The sequence below is a fragment of the Myiozetetes cayanensis genome, unplaced genomic scaffold (genome assembly GCF_022539395.1).
Source record: "Myiozetetes cayanensis isolate MyiCay16 unplaced genomic scaffold, myiCay2020 scf9, whole genome shotgun sequence".
NCBI lineage: Eukaryota > Metazoa > Chordata > Aves > Passeriformes > Tyrannidae > Myiozetetes > Myiozetetes cayanensis.
Genome location: NW_026088185.1, coordinates 22,248,048 through 22,266,685, shown reverse-complemented (window position 1 = coordinate 22,266,685; position 18,638 = coordinate 22,248,048). Strand labels below are relative to the sequence as shown.

Sequence of the window (18,638 nt, the reverse complement as noted above, 5' to 3'; positions counted from 1 at the left end):
CATTCAAGAAGCGGAGTGCCCCCAGCTGAGCACCGTATTCAACCCAAAGTCTCAGCAGTGCTCATTATGGCAGAGTAGTTGCTGCTTTTCTTGCTGTGAACACACCTGCTAATGTTAGAAGCTAAGTTTTGCCTTTAAGAAGTGGCCTCTTTTTTTGAAGTCTGTGACTTTCTTTGCAGTGAAATGGTGTGAAAATTATTTTTCAGCCTGTAGTCTGTGGTAGATATCTTCAGTATCCAATACCACAGTTTCTCTTCTCAGCTCTCTGTCCTAAATAAGCCACATCTTTGTCTAGCAGTACATAAGGCTTGATAACAAATAATACCAGAGACAATTCAGGCAATCCAGAACAACAGGATGCAGTTGTAGGATTTATAAGCGTCTCCCTGAAGAGAGCTTTCCCTGGTAATATATCTGTTTCTGACATTTGTGTGTGTTGGACCCCTCACTTACTGCTTGCAACCCAGTGAAGTACTAAGACCACAAGAAAATTGTGATAGCAAGTGGATGCTACCATTTAGCTGTCTTCACTAGGTAAGCCTATTGCACTGAGCACTGGGCCTGTAAAGGCTATTCCTGCTGCACCCACCTATTCCCACTTGTTGTGGGAACGCACTGATAGAGTTGCCAGGGATTTCTCATTATGTAATGGGCTCACTACCCATCTAGCTTTGACATTTCAGTGGTCTGAATGGATGAACTGGCCTAAAGGCAGGCAAAGCTGGGAGAATGAAAGGAGCCTTTGAGAATCTCATTTGAGCTACATTGTAGGGAAAGTGCTTTGCTTACAGCTGGATGGGGAGGTCCTGTTCCTGGCAAATGAGTTCAACTTAGCTGTGTAGCCAGAGATACTACAGAGGCATGGCCTTGAGGGCATTCCCAGTCTCAACTAATAAGACAGATCATCTGATGAAGAGAAGAAATACCCAGAGAGAAGAATATGTGTGTGTCCATGCTTTGAAGTGTTCTCCTCCGTGGAGAAGGGAGGTTGATCTGTGCTGACGCTTGAGCTGCTGAAGAGGAGATAGTACCCAGGAAGAGAGAGGAGAAAGTGAGGTTGGGTGAAAAGGAGGATCTGGTAGGCTGGGTCTCAGAAGCTTGCTGAGGGGCTGGAAGGGTTGTTGGCCTGTGTCATTAGCAAAGCAGAATGCAAGAGTTCATGTTATTTAGGGTTGCAAAACGAAGGAGATGAAGGTGAATTTAGAAGATCAGTCATTGCTGTCTGGCCTACTGAAGGAATTTCCCTGGTGTCACAGGCGAGACAGAGGAAACAACCTGTAATCTAGTTACTGTGGTTTATTTATTAAATGACAAGATTAAAACTTTTACCCTACTTCATTATTTCATGTACTTGCTCACTCACCCCTCAGCATTACATTCTCTAGGTGTCAACTTCCTTTCCCAGTTGGGAGTTTGCTGCTTGTCCAGGAGGGTCAGGCAGAAACTTGTGGGGGTTCATATTGTGTAGTTGCAGTTACCAGGCTCAGGAACAACCAGCCAAGATTCTTGGGCATGCCCTGATGTTTATCTCCATGTGCCCAATCTCCAGGATCTTTCCCCACTTCCAACATCTTTCTTCCAGTCACAATCTTTGCCATCTTCTCTCCCAGCCCCTTTTTCTACTGAGATCATGTCTTCTTGTTGTGAACCCTTATTTTTGTCATCCTCTTCTTTCCAGAACCCTAAACTCTGTTTTCCAATTCTAAATAGTGTATGTGCAGAAGGACAGCACGTGATCAGCCTCTTATTTGTGGTTCTGTCTCATGTCTCTTTATTAATTGGAGGATTTGAGGTGTGCCGCTTTTGTTTGTCCAAGTGTTGTCAAAATTTGCAACCAGCCCATTCCTTTTACATCTATCAGGTAGCAGGCTTTCGCTTGAGATACCAAAAGTTTGCTTTTGGATGTTCATCCACATGCTTACATACACCCAATTATCTACTGCCTGTTAGTCATCACAATTTAAGTTATTTTTTCCACCGATGACACTTGGTTATGATCACTGCATGGCATGTGGGGTCAACTCTAGAAAAGTCTTTCAACCCATGATCTTTTGGGGCATGTGTCCTGTCTGTTGGCTAGCCTAACTGGATTCCAGTAGGATAATGCTGTTTGCAGGAAGGTTTTGGAAAGGGGATTTTTGAGGGTAACTTGGTGTCAGAATACTTCATTAAATCCTGCCCTACCAGTTTTTTGAAAACTGAACAGACACCCATTTGACAGCTCTACTAGAACTACTGAACCAAGATACCTTGCCTGTCACTGAGATGTTGGCTCAGGTGGTGCAAATGACTGCTGTGGGCTTAGTTGTGAGGTATTTTGCTACCTTCCCTGCCCCCTAGCACTTGTTCCAAAAGATGTCACTGATTTTGCTGCTACTTTCAGCCTCTTCAAGTTACCCAAAGGTTATACATGGCTTATCTGTGTGTGGCCTGGCTATTTGAAAACTTGGTACACATAAATACTGCACCACACACAACCAGTACAGAGGCTGAGACACCTGAAGAGGAGTGGAGGAACCTGAAATCCCATAGAGATTCATGTGCCCTTCATGTCTTCTGTTCTCTTTGTGACTCATTTTTATTCTCTGTATTTACAGGCAGCTGACTCCAGAGACTCCCTCTCTATGGCACTCTATTCCCAGTGTTTCTCATGGCTCATTAACAAGATTAATACGAAGATCAAAGGCAAGGAAAACTTTAAGTCTGTGGGCATCCTGGATATCTTTGGCTTCGAGAATTTTCAGGTCAGGATTTTGTCTTCTGTGGGGTGGGTTGGTTTAAGAGGTGTCAGTGCATATAGAAGGGAATTTTGGTGGGTTTGTATCCCCCCAGTCTAGGGTCTCTCTACTGTCACTTTCCCCTGGAAGCAGCAAGATATATTTAGCTGCCCATTTCTGCCACCTGTATTCATAAAAGCTGATGTTCAAGGTCTGGTTTGTGACACAGACCTTAAGCAGATGCACTGTGATAGGTCATATTGAATTTCTGACTTGTATGCAGATTAAATATCCAAATCCTGTGTGTACATTATTTGTTTACATCTATTTTACACTGTGTGGAGAATCCCGTGTGTAATGCTTCTGACTGCAACTGATGAGGGTTGTATGTTGAACAGTCATATAGTGACTGCTCAGATACTTCACAGAAGAGAAAGCTCTGTGACCTAACACTTAGGGAATTATATTTCTTTCTTCCAAGAAGAGAAGCATGATTGTCTTTAGCATCCTTTACTGTGATTTAGGTTTACTGAATTAACCTTGCACGGGCTACAAAAGCTGTTCTCCTAATGGATCTCCCCATACTGTCCTCCTCATGTCCATCTTGACCACTGTGTTCTTTGGCTTTACTCCAGGCCTGGCACCTTCCACCTTGCTGCCATAGATTTTATTAGAGCTCATGAATCTTAAGTTTTCTAATCATTGTTTCTTCTTGCAGGTGAATCGTTTCGAGCAGTTTAACATTAACTACGCAAATGAGAAACTCCAGGAATATTTCAACAAGCACATCTTCTCCTTGGAGCAGCTGGAGTACAACAGGTGACAAACAGAGGGAGGGGGGCCACTATTGCTTTCATGGGTAGTAGAAGGGAGGACATCATTCCTCCTCTGTGCTCTTCAGTCCCTACTGCTGAGGCAGGAGAAACAATTGGGCCTTAGCACAACCCTGACTGTGGATGTGTCTTGATAAGCACTCTCCATGTGCTTTGCCAGCATAAGTCACTTGTCTCCAGGCAAAATCAGTTTCCCTTGTAGTATTTGGAAAGTCCAGATTTCCTTCTGTCTCTCAGCTGAATAGAAAGTTCTTGGGCTTTAACCCATTAGAGTACATGATCACTGGGCTTATTACTGACTTTGGTAATGATTTACCTGGGGTACTGGTAGTGTTATGCAGATGGAATCTTGGTGTGCAAAAAGTCCCTGGAGGTAGACAGTTATCTGACAGCTCTTTCTGTCCTAGAGATTCCTGTACTGTGAAAAGGGCTCTTTTTCTCAGCAAGGAGACTTAAATGAGAGATTTCCTGAGCTTGGGACCTTCTGCACAGCTGCTCCTCTTCTGTGGGCTTCATGTTGAATTGTATTTAGTGAAGTACCTGGGATGTTCTAGAGTATTTCTGCTTCTAGAGAAGGCTGCTAGACAAATACTTTAGTTGTTGCTCTGAAACAGAAGCCTTTATGTTTGTGAATGAAGCAATTGAATAGGGTCAGTGAGGGCAAATGAGAGCAGCCTTGTAAAGGGAGACAGTTGAATAGGCAATTCATTAAATTCTAAAGATTACAAAACTGCAAGGCTATTTATGCACTCACTTCTCAGGCCAGTTCCACCATTGCAGGAAGCCAGTGTTAAGAATGGTATCATCATGACAAATTATTTTTTCCTGATGATTGCATAGAAATTTAAGTCCTGTGGCTGAACTTTGAAAGAATGAGAGGATTTTATTATTGACTGCACATCGAATTATTCTAGGATGATGTGTAAGCTCTGATTCCTCAGGTTTAGTAAGTAGCTCTGTGTATCTCCTCTTGATGCTTTGAACCTGGAAGTATGAAGCCTAGGCTGAAGGGTTATAGGCAACTGCTCCACTATCTTCAAAATGTGACCTCCACCTGAAAGGTGTCTGTATCAGAATGTCAGTAAGTAGCTTCACACATAGCCTGTAGTCTTCCTTGGATTCCTGAGTAAGAGCTGTTCCCAGGCTTCTCTGAATTCTGAAAACAGAAACATCCTTTATTTTGGGAGTGTAAGAAGGTGATAAGTGAGGAAAAACACAGTCAGCAGATTTACAGAATTTCATGGGTGATTTTCAAAGCATACTTATTGCACTACTCTACCTCCATCAGCCCCTATTCTGAAAGATGCAGGGCCACCCTGTAGGCTCCCTGCATATCAGGCTAAAGCTTACCTGTGTCATCCTCTTCAAAACTCTCCCTGAAAACTCTCGCCTGTCTGTTCTTCTGGTAGACCTCTGAAATTGTGGTTCAATCTTCTGGCAGATGTGCTTCGGGCCTGCTTTCCAGTTTGGTGGGTCAGCAAACTGTTGAAACTGTGTAGCAAACTGTCCATCATTGCCACTGCTTGGGCTGATACTCATCAGTCCTGAAAGAGCAACTACAGTTTTAAAATTCATGTGAAATTTACCTAAGTGACTACAAGATAAGCATCAATTTAAATCACCGGTATGGATAAGAAAGACTGTCTCCTATTTCCATCTCCTTGTGTTAGTAGTGCATTGTGTCCCCTATTCTTTTTCCTCAGCCATGGCAAAGCCTAATTATTGCAAATTGTCTTCAGTTCTGGGACAGCTGCCATGCTCAGCTACTTCTGCTCTTCTCCTACACCCCAGAGCACTGGATCTTTCATTTCACATCTTTGTTCTGTTTGTTCTTGACTGTCAGGGAAGGGATAAACTGGGAAGCCATTGACTGGATGGATAATGCAGAATGCCTGGACCTTATTGAAAAGGTAAGCAGTTATCTCTGACAGTTTCTGGGGATCACCGTGGGCACTGCTGATTGTCTTGAGACCTTCCCTGGGGTTTCCTGGTTTTAAAAACAGGTACTTGCTTAGATCATCTTCCCATAGTGACCTGGCAAAAGTATGGGCTCTTCTAGCTGTAGTCCCAGCTCAAGAAAGCAGATCTCTGCTTATTGTTGAGAGTAAGCTTAGGAAGGGTGTCATAGTTTTAGACAGGGATTAGTGTTTAAGTAAAACCTTAATGTGATTTTTTATAAATAATCTCCACTTACTTTCTGCTTGCTGAATGCATTGACTGGCCAGAATTCTGCTTTCAGCTTGAGCTTTGCTGGGTATAACTCAGGGGTTATTCTTCAACGGTCTGTTCAGATCTCCAGTTCTCATCTTGGTGCTGTGTAGTTAGAGCTTTTGCTGACTGTAAAAGCCTGTCTCTCGTTTGGCTGTAGAAACTAGGTCTACTGGCTTTGGTGAATGAAGAGAGTCGATTCCCCAAAGGCACAGACAACACCCTTCTGGAAAAACTTCACAGCCAGCATATGGTAAGTAAGAAAATAACCTGGCAGGCAAATGATCAGTATGTTAGCCCCATCAGCATTGCAAAACGTAAAGTGAAGGTTTTGTTGATGTAAAATATATGCTTTGTGCAGGAAATTTAAAATGCCTTGTACCCGAACCTGCGAGTGTTTAACAAAGCTGCACTGAACAAAAGTAATATGTGAGACAACCTGAGAATGGTCTCTTGTGCACATAAAGAAAAGGGACTGTGCGTTCCACAGGCTGTGGGTAGAAGAGGTTTGAATTTGTAGGATGGGACAGAGGTCAGGTTCTTCTGGTCTGAGATGAGACACGAGGCAGCACCCCAGGCACAGGATGTGGCTGCACAGTGTGTATGGGTTTCTCCTGCCAGCTGACTCACAGCAGTCTGCTCCAGAGCGTGTCAAATCTGTCTCCTGGGGCTGGGGACGGCTTTTGCCTCATGACTTTTAATGAAAACTCTCTTATTGTTCCTAATTAATTAAATTCTTTCATCCTCTCTCTTGTGTTCTGGACACAGGAGTGGAACGGCTTTTTCATGCAGGTCAGAAAGTTATCCTGGGGACACAGAAACCCCAGTGAGATCACTGTAGCAATCCCTTACCATGTCTCTGGTACAGCCAACACTTTGTTCTAAATAATAAATAGACTGAAAACAAAACAAATTAAAGCCTGTATCATGGACTTATGGAATGATTTACTACTTTAGTAAGAACATTTTCAGCAAATATGTTTCCTAGTCTTTTAATTGGGACTTTACCCAAGCCTGAAAACATAAAAATTTGTATCCTTTATCTGATTTTTTTAATTGGCATAGATGCAAATATTCTCATTTTTCATATTTGTATTCTAACTTTGCTGGTAATACTCATGACTACAAATTGGAAACAATAGCAATGACTTTTAGTTGGCTACTTACACAGAGCTTTATGGAAATATTTCCTTTCTTCAGGCTTAAATCAAGGCCTTCAATTTAGTCCGCTGTGGCTTTGCCTTGTATTACAGGTCAAGGAATATGAGAATGCCTGCTTTATATTTTTTTAATATATTTTTTTATTGTTGTTGATATTTGTTAACTTTTAATATAAAACTAATGAATATTTTTAATCCCTCACTTGTTTTGAATTTTCTTTCTGAACTATCCCAACTTCTTCAGTTTGTCTCCAAATGGAGACATTTCAAAGCTCCTCTTTCTTTCTGCTGTTTGTCTCTGAATTTGTCTACATATTTTTTTCTCTATTCTTTTCTGAGATAAATAATCAGACCAGAATGCAGTTCCCTTGGTAAGAAGGTACCTGTGGTTTATTGTACAGCAGCATGAGACTGCCAGTATTATTTTGCATTCCTTTATGCCCCACATTTTAGTTGCTATTTTTGGTACTTTCTGTGCATTGAGTAGCCTTTTCATTAAGCTGTTCATAGTGTCACCTCTGTCTGCTTTGAGGGGATTGCAGTTAACGTGGAACCCTAGGAAGCTTACGAGATGTGAAGTGCAGGGAGGAACAATTAAGTAGGTAGTGCTCTAGGGTTTTCGTTTGCTGAAGGTGAAAGTGTTTTTTGTACCAGTTAAAGTCTCTATTGCTGGCTGGCTAGAAGAGCACTGGAAGGCATCCAGCCAGCATTGCTGGGAAGCCTGAAGAGAACAAGCCCTCTTCTCTGTATTTTCTGTGGATTGCTGTAGTCTTAGGAAGCAAAAGTATAAGGCTGGGATTTCAGAGAATATGACCTCTGATACAGCTGAAGAGAGGAGCAATAGGGTAGATAGGAGAAGGAACCAGAAGTGTTGTAAGCATGGATGAAACAAAAGGGCTTGGTAGAAAGGGAGAGGAGAGGAGTGTGCCAATCCACATGAGAGAGCCAGGAGCAGTCATGCTTGGAATGGAAGATAGGGAATTTTGTGACTGGAAAAAGATGACTGGATGGAGGAAAGGGAAGAGTAATGAAATGGGGTCAATACGAAAAGGAAAAGAAAACAGTGAAAAAAATTTCCAGTAGCACTAACAAATTACCAGTGTCAGAAGCCATCCACCCAATACTGCCAAAAGACCTTGAAGATGAAAGAGCTCAATTATGAACAGCATTGTCCAACATGTTACTTAAAATTTCTTTATTACTTTTGTCTGAGAAGATGGGGAATTATTTTAATTTTTAGGAAGTATTGTAGGAAATTATAGGCCTATAGTTCTTATTTCACTATTGGGTAAATTCAAAGAATGTAAATGGTCAGTTACCTCAATGAAGAGAGACCTGTAAGACACTGTCTCATATGAGCATTGAGGTGACAGTTTTCTGCTGATTTGTGGGGCAAGACTGGGCTGAGAGGGGCCTCATGAGAATGGGTGGTAAAATGAAAATGAAAAACAGTGTAGATAAATGCAAAATGGTGAACCTGAAGGAAAACAGTCCCAATTTCCCTTTTGAAAATGGTGGGCCCTGAACTGACTGCTGTTCTTCAGGAATGAGACTCAGACAGAGGCTATGATAGATAGTTCCATGGAAATATCATTACAGTTCTCAGTAGTAATGAAAAAAACCCAGATGAAATAGTAGGAACTTCTGGAAAACAGAATAGAAGAAGAAAACAGTGTTATGGCATTGTGTAATCTATAGATCACGTGCACTTTGAACCATGTGCACCACTGGGCCCCTCTGCTCAAAGAGAGGTTGTATCAGATCTGGTAAACAACTGGTCTGGGACACCTTCAGTGTTATGGAAAACTACGTTGAAGGGACCCTGCAGAGTGGAGACAAGATGACTTGGGTGTGTGTGAGATGGGTTTAAAAGTCACAGATGGCCTGTAGAAGACAAATTGCACTAATGGAAGCCAGGCTTAAATCTGTAGTTGTCTAGGGGTTGGTTAAGAGCTCCTGTGAAAGGACACTTGGATGCAAGAAGTTTACATGGGTTCAGGTGTGGAATAAGCAAGCAAGCAAGCAAGAGAAATCCACTTGGGGTTACTAGTTAGGCAGGTCTTACAGAAATAATTAGAGTTTGAGGGGATATTAGGAGAGAGTATGATTTACTTGCTCTGTTCTTACTCTACAGTGCATAGCTACTGCTAGAGGTAGAATACTCAGCTGGATAGATTGTTGATCTCGAGCAGTGTGGCTGTTCTTACATAGTTAAATTGGCTTTCACAGAACAAAGAAAGGAGGAAAATGAGAGATAGAACATCTAATAAGAGAAAGGAAAAATGAATATTGAATAAAGGGGAAGAGAGGTGCAAGGAAAGATCAAATATAGAGGAAGACAGGACATTGGTATATTATTTCCTTTGATGAAGAAAAGGTGTGTAGGTGTTCTGCAAAGCTGCCATCTTCCTTGCATCCTGATCCTGTGTCCTGCACCACATGGTTTGTGTGGAGCCCAGTCTCCTCAGGTGTCAGACACGCAAGAATTAACATTTCATCCATGGCATGCCTGCCCAACCTTGATTCTGCAAGCCCTTGCTCACATGAGGAATGCCTTGAAGGGCTGGATTTTTCCATCTTATTTAAGTAACATATTTGTAATGTAGCTGCAGAGAGCTGCAGCAGATGTGGTCGGGCTCTGCAAGAGCTAAGGTCCTTGCCCATCCCAGCCTTGTCATAGTCATGGCAGAATTCCTGACTAAGACTGTTTATTCTTACACCAGCATTGGAAGACTACTTCTTTTTCTTTCATTTCAGAGTAACCCCTACTATGTGAAGCCTCGAGTTACAGACCATCAGTTTGGCATAAGACATTATGCAGGGGAGGTAGGTGTTCGTGATTTGTTTGTGAGATGCTTGGTGTATCTTGGATTTAGGGTCCTTGATTTTAGATTCCAAAAATCAAGAATATCTCTGAACTCTGTGTTTCCACACAGTTAGTGCCCCAGACCGGACCACTTTTGAAATTTTGGGCTTAAAATAGCATGCACTATATTCTCCAGCTTTTTCTCCATCCAACAACTATATTCTCCATCCAACAAATGGATGTTTGTTTCAGTTTCTCAAGTAACTTTTGGCTTGGGAGTTAAACTCCTCTGTACTTCTGTTATTCATGTTGTCTTTACATGCACATTCACAAACAAACAAAACCTAAAGTAAAAATCACAAGGAAAATTTGACTTTTGAGGACGAGGAGAAAAGGCTAAATACCTATCCAAAAAAAGGAAAAGGTTTCCCAGCCTTCAAGGTTAAATGTTGCTCTTTGTTGTGAAGAGCTATGAAACGGATGGAGGTGTGTCAAGGGAGGACACTTGCACATTAAAGAAGGGCCAACCCCCTCCTAGAATAATATGTGCTGAGCATTTGTGGTTGGGAAGTCAGGGCACTGGGTGGCATTCTCCATTCATTTTGTTCTCCTGAAGTGAGTGGCGTACCTCACCCTTTGCAGAGGATTTCCCCACACACCCTCCCTGCCAGGCAAATCTTTGCAGCTGTTTCACTTGGCTCTTGTTTTTGAGGGAGTTTTGTGGTTTTTAGTTCATGGCTAAAAGCCACTCTCTGGATGGTAACTGTAAAGCTCTGGAGCTCTTTGACCCCAGAAGTTCAGATCTTGGCATATGCCTGCAGTGTTACTGTGTAGCTCTGCTGGAGGTCTTGTACATTGCCAGGTAAATGTAGAAGCGCTTAATGATTTGTACAGCACTGTTCTAGTGGCTCTGTGTGTGTTGCAGGTGCTGTATGATGTGAGAGGCTTTCTGGAGAAGAACAGAGACACTTTTCGCGATGACATTTTAAACATGCTGAAAGACAGCAGGTATGCTTGTGAGGAGGCCACATCTGTTGGGCTGGCTAAGCCACATTCATGTAGTAACTAGACCAAGGAAAGCATTTGCTTTTGCCAGAGCATCAGGCATCATTCTTAGTCATTCTTCCCTTTGTGCTGGAGTGTTCTGACAAAAGAAAGGAGACTTGGAGAAGTCAAATGAGGCACAGATTTAATCAGGATTTGTCTTGTCCCAGTTTTAAAAAGAGTTATAACAGCATGACAGAAATGCCTCCAGGCAATGATAGTCTTCCCCTTCACCTTCTCTTCCTTTCCTCTTCCCCTTTCTTTCCCCTTCCCCAGAACTGACCTACACTGAAGGTAGCTCTAGAGCTCTGGCTACAAAGAGCTGTGGTTCCAATTTCAGGAGCACATGGGTGCTAGTCATCAAGAGAGTTCAGGAGGGCATGACAGCACCAGTCTAGCTGGCATACCTTCAAGGTAGTTTTGCCTGGGGCTGTATAGCTCAAGGGAGGTGTCCTAGCCAGTGCAGAATGGAGATTTTCCTTTGTGTAAAGTCTTGCTTGAGAGCATGAGAGGGGGTTTCTGGCTTTGCAGCTGAGTGTGGCATACAGGGCAGCCTGTGGGGTCTGGGCAGCCACATGGAAAGTATTAATTTCCTCACTGAAGCGCCTAGCTGAACTGTCTCCTGCAGCTGCTCTGGCACAGCAGGAATAAAAATGAGGTGTTTCACACTGGGACCAGGCAGTTGCTGAGAATGAGAGCCATCTTCTCACAGGTGTTAGGGGTCTTGCATCTTCTTTGGTTCTTTTCTTTTCCCTTAGGCTGGACTTCATTTATGACCTTTTTGAAAGAGTCTGCAGTCGTTGCAATGAAGAGACACTGAAGATGGGCACCCAGAGGCGCAGACCGACTGTCAGTTCCCAGTTCAGGGTATGATGTTTTCCAAGAGAGCAGCAGGCTTCTGGGGAGGAGCAGATGGTTAAGCAAGGCCTGCAGCCAAGAGGAGTCATTCATCCTTGTTTTATGTCCAGCACTGAAAATGTGCAGGAATGTTGCAGCACTAAAAAAAGACAGTGCCACTGCCCCAAGGATTTCTGTCTGGTGTAAAATGTGAGATGCTAAGACTGAGCAGGGTGGCAGAGGGAATATACTTTGCTAAGTATATGAAATTCTTGAGGTTCCTTGATCTTTCATATTGGCTTGGTGCTTCAGCTAAGTGTATGTGTCCTTTTAGGCCAATCTTTTACAGGTATTGTGACAATTCCAATAAAACCTTACTGGGAGAACCTTGCAGGTATGAATCTTACCCCTTTAGATTGTCTGCAAACTTTCCACTCATTTCACTGTTTTGTCTTCCTGCATTTAAAGTTTGAGAGTCTTGTAAAATTAACTCACGTGAGCTATACAGCTACAGGAGCAAACTAACTGTGTGGGCATGTTTTGGAAAGGAGGGAATCTCCTGTGTTGTTGAAATTTTGGAAGGCAGAATCAAAGGACGTTACGAATGTGAGGGCTGGATTAAGACCTTGTTGCTTCAAATGTAGCCCCTCTGCCTTCTGTAGTCACTGATCCTTTGGGTTTTGTCTTGTTGCTGTTTAGGATTCTCTCCATTCCTTAATGGCCACACTTAGTACTTCCAACCCATTCTTCATCCGCTGCATCAAACCAAATACAGAAAAGGTAAGTCTGTCTCCCAGCAAAATATATTCATGAGAGAAAGGCCTTCATGAGCACTCACTTCTTGCACAAATGCCTGGCAGGGGCCTCAAACTGAGGATAAGAGCAGTTTCTCCTGACCTTCCCTTTTTCATTCAAGTTATTTTATGGTTGAAGAAAAACAAACTCTCCTCCTCATAACCAGATGGAAAGGCTGCATGCCGAGTATGAGATTATATAGCCATTCCCACCTCTTTCAGTGCTTATGAAACCTGTAAGATGAACCAGGCTTGTGCAGAGCTCAGGGCTGTGGTAGAAGAAGCAATCACTCCTATTTAAGGTGCCTGTAGAGAAATTTGTTCTGGAATGCAAGACTTGTGCCATAGGAAATGTCTCCTGCAGATCCCTGGCTCTGAGGCAGAGGAGATGGACGCTTCATTAGCAAGTCACAGTCCTTAGAGACAGGCTGACTCTCGCTTGTATTGTGAACTGTGGCGAGAGGATATGCTGCTAGCTAGATTGGGTGGGGAGCTCTGAACTGATCCTTTTCTTTGTGTGTTTTGAAACTGTGTGTGATACGGCACAGGACAGCCTGCTTAGGGGATTTACGCCAGAAAAGAATTCTGTAGTTTGTCTCCACTTTGACTGGAGAGAGACTGCGAAGAGAACTGAGTCAGGGTTCTGCACTCTGTATATGTTAATGCATTATATCTTTCCTTTCCTACCATGATGATCTGACTGTGAGTGCAATCTCCAAACTGTTCCTCTTTCCCAGGATCTGCCCAGCTCCCTTTCTTCACTTATTCTGCACCGTGCAGTGCTGTGAGGTTGCTTTCCCCTTGACCCGAACTTCCTCCTGGCCTGCCCAAATATGCAGGGTTGACTTTCTACAGAGAAACAGATATACACCCTGTGACTGTGCTTAGAGAAACAGTGACCGTTCAAGTCAGCAAGAGTGTTAATACGAAGACTTACTCAATATTTACTCTGTCTCTCTTATTTGTTTCTGATTCTGGATCATTATGTAGGCGCCAAATCTCTTTAATCCAGATGTGGTTCTAAATCAGCTTCGGTACTCAGGGATGCTGGAGACAGTGAAAGTTCGAAGAGCGGGTTTCCCTATACGGCGCCTTTTCCAGGACTTTCTTAGCAGGTAATTGCTGTCATTGTCTCATATGCTGTAACAGCCCCAAGGTATATAATTCCACATGATTGTTCCATCTTTATCTGCTGCTTCTGGTATGGATCATCTGTGGGATGTTCTTCTAACTGTGGCTTTATTGCCCATAGCATAGACTGAGCTGGAAGCCCTTCTGGAGACTTACCTTTAGGGTATAAGCAGAATGGAAAAATAGCCAGATGGTCGTCTTTTTTTTTTTTTTATCTTCGCCACAGATTTGTTAGTGTGATACTGTGAAACCCAGCTGGTCATAATATGGAAAAAAAGAAAATACTAGGCTTAAAACCTTTAAGTGGCTGGAGAAAATTTTAATGGACAGTATAGTTGATGATTAATATTGGAAAAAGTGATTACTTCTTTTAATTAGCCACATCAAAAGGATTTCTTGAAATTTAAGGCTAGAAGAAACCGTTGAACATTGCTTCCTTTGTCTCTTGGAGCATTAAATGCCACCCCTATACTGAACAAAATAACTTGTGTCTGATGAAAGCACATGTTTCAGAAAGACAGTTGTTCTTTACTGAAAAATTCTGTTGAGTTTGTATTTTTTTACTGGGACTGCAACAATAATTGCCAGTGTGGTAGGAACAGATAAAGGCTAGGGGATGGAAATTTCCAAATTGGAAGGCAAACACGAAGAAGGGAGGTCCCAAGAGAAGAAGGACTAATGGGAGGAGGATAATTAGAGTTAAAAGACTGGGGAGAGAGAGGGAAGGGGGGCTGTTACTGTCATATGTAATCTCATGAGACTCTGTTTCATTCTTAGGTACAAGATGCTTGTGAAGGGGACAAGTCTCTCAGACAACAGCAAAGCTGTATGTGCAGGTTTTCTTCAGACCTATGACAGCAGCAAGAAAGAATGGCAGTTGGGTAAAACCAAGGTACTTCATCAGTGTGGGGCAGGGAATGGCTTTGGTCCAGCTGCAAGGGGAGGCAATTGCATCTGGTGAGATTCAAGGCAGTAGAAAAGACAATGCAGTCGTGATCCTTTAAATACACTGGCCTATGTCATTGACTTGTAGCATCTCAGATATTTCCCATATTATGTACCTAGAGACATAGAAGACTTTTTTATTTTGTCTAAATTCCTTCTCATTGACTACACCAGATTGATTTTGTTCTGTCTGATCCAATTTAAGGATTCAAGGAGAACAAGCATGGGTCTCATTTTATGCAACTGTAATGTGTGCCATTAACTCTTGCCTCTTGTGCCAGGTATTTCACTGTGCTTGGCTAACCAAAATTCTTGCCTGAGGCAGTGAGCTGCTGCTTGGTATATATCTGAGCTGTGAATAGCTAGATCAGCAGATGTGTGACAGCTTTCTGTTGTGGAAGCTCAGGTGATGGTTTGTGCAGTGAGCCCAGATGCTAGCATACATTTTCTACGAAAAGGTATCCAAATGCTTCTGCCCACTTGCGTAATTCAGATTTTGCTTCTACTTTGGTGAAAGCTTAACACTTCTCTCTTGCTTGGAATAGTCTGGATTTTCACAGAGAAATAGATGTAAGCATTGTGAGGTATATTGCTATAGAAATCTGGGACTGTGAAACTGTCTCTAACTTTCCACATATTCCAGTAAATTCTTCAAAGAATATTCCAAGATGGATGGTGTCCAGTGTAGACAGCATTTCTCAATAAAGGGTATGCAGTCCATATCTAGAGCAGATGGTAATCCATCAAAGCAACTTCTTGCATTTTTTTGCCCTTAAGCCTTCAAAAAAGTACTTCAGAATATTTCCAGGGTCACACTGAAACCAGAAGTGATTTCTAGTGAACATGCATATTTAATTAGTCCAGGAGATCAAATAACAATATTTGTTGCTTTGAGCAGTCATTTCTCAATGAGTGGATAGACTATAATTTTTTTTGGAGAGCAAGATATCTTTCTTCCTTTCCTACGGGAGTGGTGGTAGCCCAGTTTGTAGTCTGAGCTATGAACTCCATGTGACAACCAAGGAAACCACTGGCCATTGTTGTGGGAAGGAGATGTATTAATCTGAAGTTTGGTTGGTTGGTTGTTTTCTCCACATGCCTCCATTGATACTCAAGAAAGAAGGTTTTATCGCTGTGTTTCTGTTCTGTAATTGAAGTGTTCCCCATTTTTGGTTTGAGCATCTGGAGTCTCCTTACTGATCCCTGCAAGCCAGGAATCGTTTTGGTCATTCCTGTCCCTAGATAACCCACACTGCTTGGGTGACTGCCAGTCTCCTAGCATTTTAGTATTAAAGCCTATGTGGAGAGTGTGTGTGCTGCAGAGCTGCTTGTGTCTGGAAAGCTTTAGAAAGCAGCGGTTAGAGCTGGTAAACATGGAGTTCAAACATTCTTCCTAGCGTGACAAGAGATGGAAGATTGCTGGGCTACAGCAAGGGCAGCAGGAGAATGCATATGAGGACCAAGCTCACATGCACATACCTTGTGGAGTACAAAAGGTAATAAGCTATATAGCTGGAGTCCAGGGACTACAGCAGAATGACAACAAGCAGGAAATCCAGACTGCTTTGAGTCCTTAGCAGCAATAGGATCCCTTTTCAGTCCCCATTGTGCATCATGAAGGACCAAGTTCATCTGTTTTCATTCAGTTCTTGACCTGCACAAATTATTTTGAAAAAACAATATATAGGTGGTCATTGTGGCAAAGAAAACGTGTTTGTATTTTGGCAAAACACTGGATGCACTGTAATGCATTATTTTTTTAACAATTGTGTTCTATAATCTAACAGATGGCTGAAGAGCTGTATGTGGCATGTTGGTAAACAGCAGTCTCTCTGCTTTGGGCACTGGTTGCTGTAGGTCGGAATATTGTGGGAAGAAAGAAATTATTAAGAATGGCAGTCTTTGTATTTTTTTATTTCTTTATGCCTGAGAAGGAAAAATTGACAGGAGTTGGGAAGCAGCTGAGCCATCTTGTTGGGTTGTAGAAGTTATTTTATATTGGGCATGGTTTGAATTAGAGATGTGTGTCCTGGTAAAGGGTAGCTGTTCTATTTATTTAAAGAGTAGATCTCTCCAAGGGTGTCCTGGCATGTTCCACCCTTGCTGCCATGCTGAATGGCTGGCCAGCCCCTGGTTACTTCAAGGTGCTGACATTCCAAGGTGCATAGCCTTGCCATTTCATTTTTCAGATGAGTTGCTTGGCATTCTTTCCTATGCAAAGCCACTTCATTGCTCCTATGGAGACCACTCTGCAACTCAGCTTTATGACAGTGCCTCCAGAAAGCCTGCCCCTAGGGAAGCCGATGCCAAGGTGAGGCTGTGCAGAGCAGTGGTGCTTCCTGGTTGTACCTTCCCTGCTGCCTGTATCCAGCTGTTGTGTCTTGGCTTTGGATTACAGAGTGTTTTTTCCATATTCATGCTTTAGCTGGGGCTGGGTAACATAGGCATAGAATACTTGCGTTGATGAAGAAAAGAGCCTTACGTTTTCCAGAGGCTTTCAGATAAGGGTGAAGTGAAGCTACCACCTAAGGGGTAGCGTAGGTCATTGTCCTGAAAAGGAAGTCCCCTGTGTGGCCTTACTGCCACTTTTGCTGCTACAGGTGCAGCTCTGGGTACTCAGGTTGTGATTCCCAGAACTAACCTTGCTCGTGGAATCAGGAGTAGCTACTGAAAAAGGTGTGACAAACCACTGGGGATGTAACCTAGGAAGAAGTATAAGGGGTGGGTGAAGAGCAAGGCTTATAGAAAGGGGAATACTTCCTGCAAAATGAATGGAAGGATAATTATATCCCTAGCAATTGTTTGAAGGAGGAAGGAAAAGACTCTGTGAATTAGTGCAGGGGATTGTGAAGCTTGGGAAAGGAAACGGAGGAGGAAGGGCAGGATGATCTTTGTGTTTTTCATTAAGAATAGAGCAGCTGCTGTGCTGGCTATTGTCAAATTTGTTTATAAGAGGTATTAATGTATGCAACGCAGGTTTTATCCGATATTATGGCAGAGTTGAGGGCTTGGATGCAAACAAGCAGTGTGATGAGGAGAGAAGTGGTGCTAAGGTACCCTTGTCTTCACTGGACATGTGCTGGCATGGAGCAGCAGTTTCCATGCCCTTTTCCTCAGCGCACCTGGAACTTCTGCCATACTTGCTCATAGCCACAACACAGATTTCTTACAGCTGTTTAACACAGTAATTCTTGCTATTTGAAGGCATTAATTTCCACATTTCATCGTGCTGTTTTGCAGGGCCTATTTGAAGGAGGAGGTTGCTGTACATTCATTGTTTGGCATCCAGGTCACAGTGACCCACTTCCTGCTTTTCCAGTGTTGTCCCCAAGAATCATATGATCCCACTTTTGTACACATAGGTGCCCATGCAGTGTCTGCTGATCTATATGAAATCTTAACATGTTTGCTGTCACACTGATGGTGCATGCAGGCATTATTGTGGTTGTGTGAGGAACACTGTGGTGTTGCACTGTGGTTTAAAACTTGGCCAGTGTCTAGTACAAATAGGTATGATAGAGGTAACTTTGTATGTTTTGTTCAATCATTCCTTCCTCAGATGAAAAGGATCTTGTGTTTTCAGAAAATGACTATGAATTGTGACAAAGAAAAGGCCACCTTCGAGTTTATTTCTACAAGGCATCAAAAATATTTCTGGACTTGAATGCCTGTTACTCTTCCTTGTCATCTACAGGAGTCTTAAAAAAAAGCCAAACAAACCTTCAAAACGCCAACAGCTTATAAGTAGATATTGTTATGTTATTTGAGATTAACCCCTCACTCTCAAGTGTATATACATCCTAGAATCCTATAGGATTAGGGTTGGATCTCATAGAACTCTGCATGCCCTGAAGTTTTTCTCCTCCTCCTTATTGGCCTGGCCCAGCAAGACAGTGCTTGCTATGGAAATACTGATGGCCTGAATATTTTTGCAATTTGACAAAGATAATGGACTGAGACAGTGTTTTGGTGGATGCCTTCTTGAAATGGATGACTGCTGCTTGGTTTTGGAATGTAATGGAAAGAGCAATCCCTGCCTCAGAGAAGTCTTTAAAATGTTGTTGAGTTGACAGAAGGAGTAGATGTACAACTTGCAGGGAAGGATGCCAGCTTCATGGTTGGCAGTACCTTGATAATGAACCTTCTTTTAAGGCTACCCAGAG

At 42.6% G+C, this 18,638-nt stretch overlaps 1 protein-coding gene across 3 annotated transcripts in view; it reads left to right on the top strand.

Moving 5' to 3' along the window:
- Window positions 1-18,638, top strand: part of LOC126652911 (unconventional myosin-X-like) — a 91,118-nt gene that overhangs the window by 35,984 nt on the left and 36,496 nt on the right. For all 3 annotated transcript variants that reach the window (XM_050340136.1, XM_050340137.1, XM_050340138.1), the window contains 10 exons: window positions 2,598-2,744; window positions 3,436-3,536; window positions 5,394-5,460; window positions 5,919-6,011; window positions 9,676-9,744; window positions 10,650-10,732; window positions 11,527-11,635; window positions 12,305-12,385; window positions 13,390-13,514; window positions 14,308-14,422. In XM_050340136.1, coding sequence (XP_050196093.1) covers window positions 2,598-2,744; window positions 3,436-3,536; window positions 5,394-5,460; window positions 5,919-6,011; window positions 9,676-9,744; window positions 10,650-10,732; window positions 11,527-11,635; window positions 12,305-12,385; window positions 13,390-13,514; window positions 14,308-14,422 — 990 coding nt within the window. The remainder of the gene's footprint in view (window positions 1-2,597; window positions 2,745-3,435; window positions 3,537-5,393; window positions 5,461-5,918; window positions 6,012-9,675; window positions 9,745-10,649; window positions 10,733-11,526; window positions 11,636-12,304; window positions 12,386-13,389; window positions 13,515-14,307; window positions 14,423-18,638) is intronic.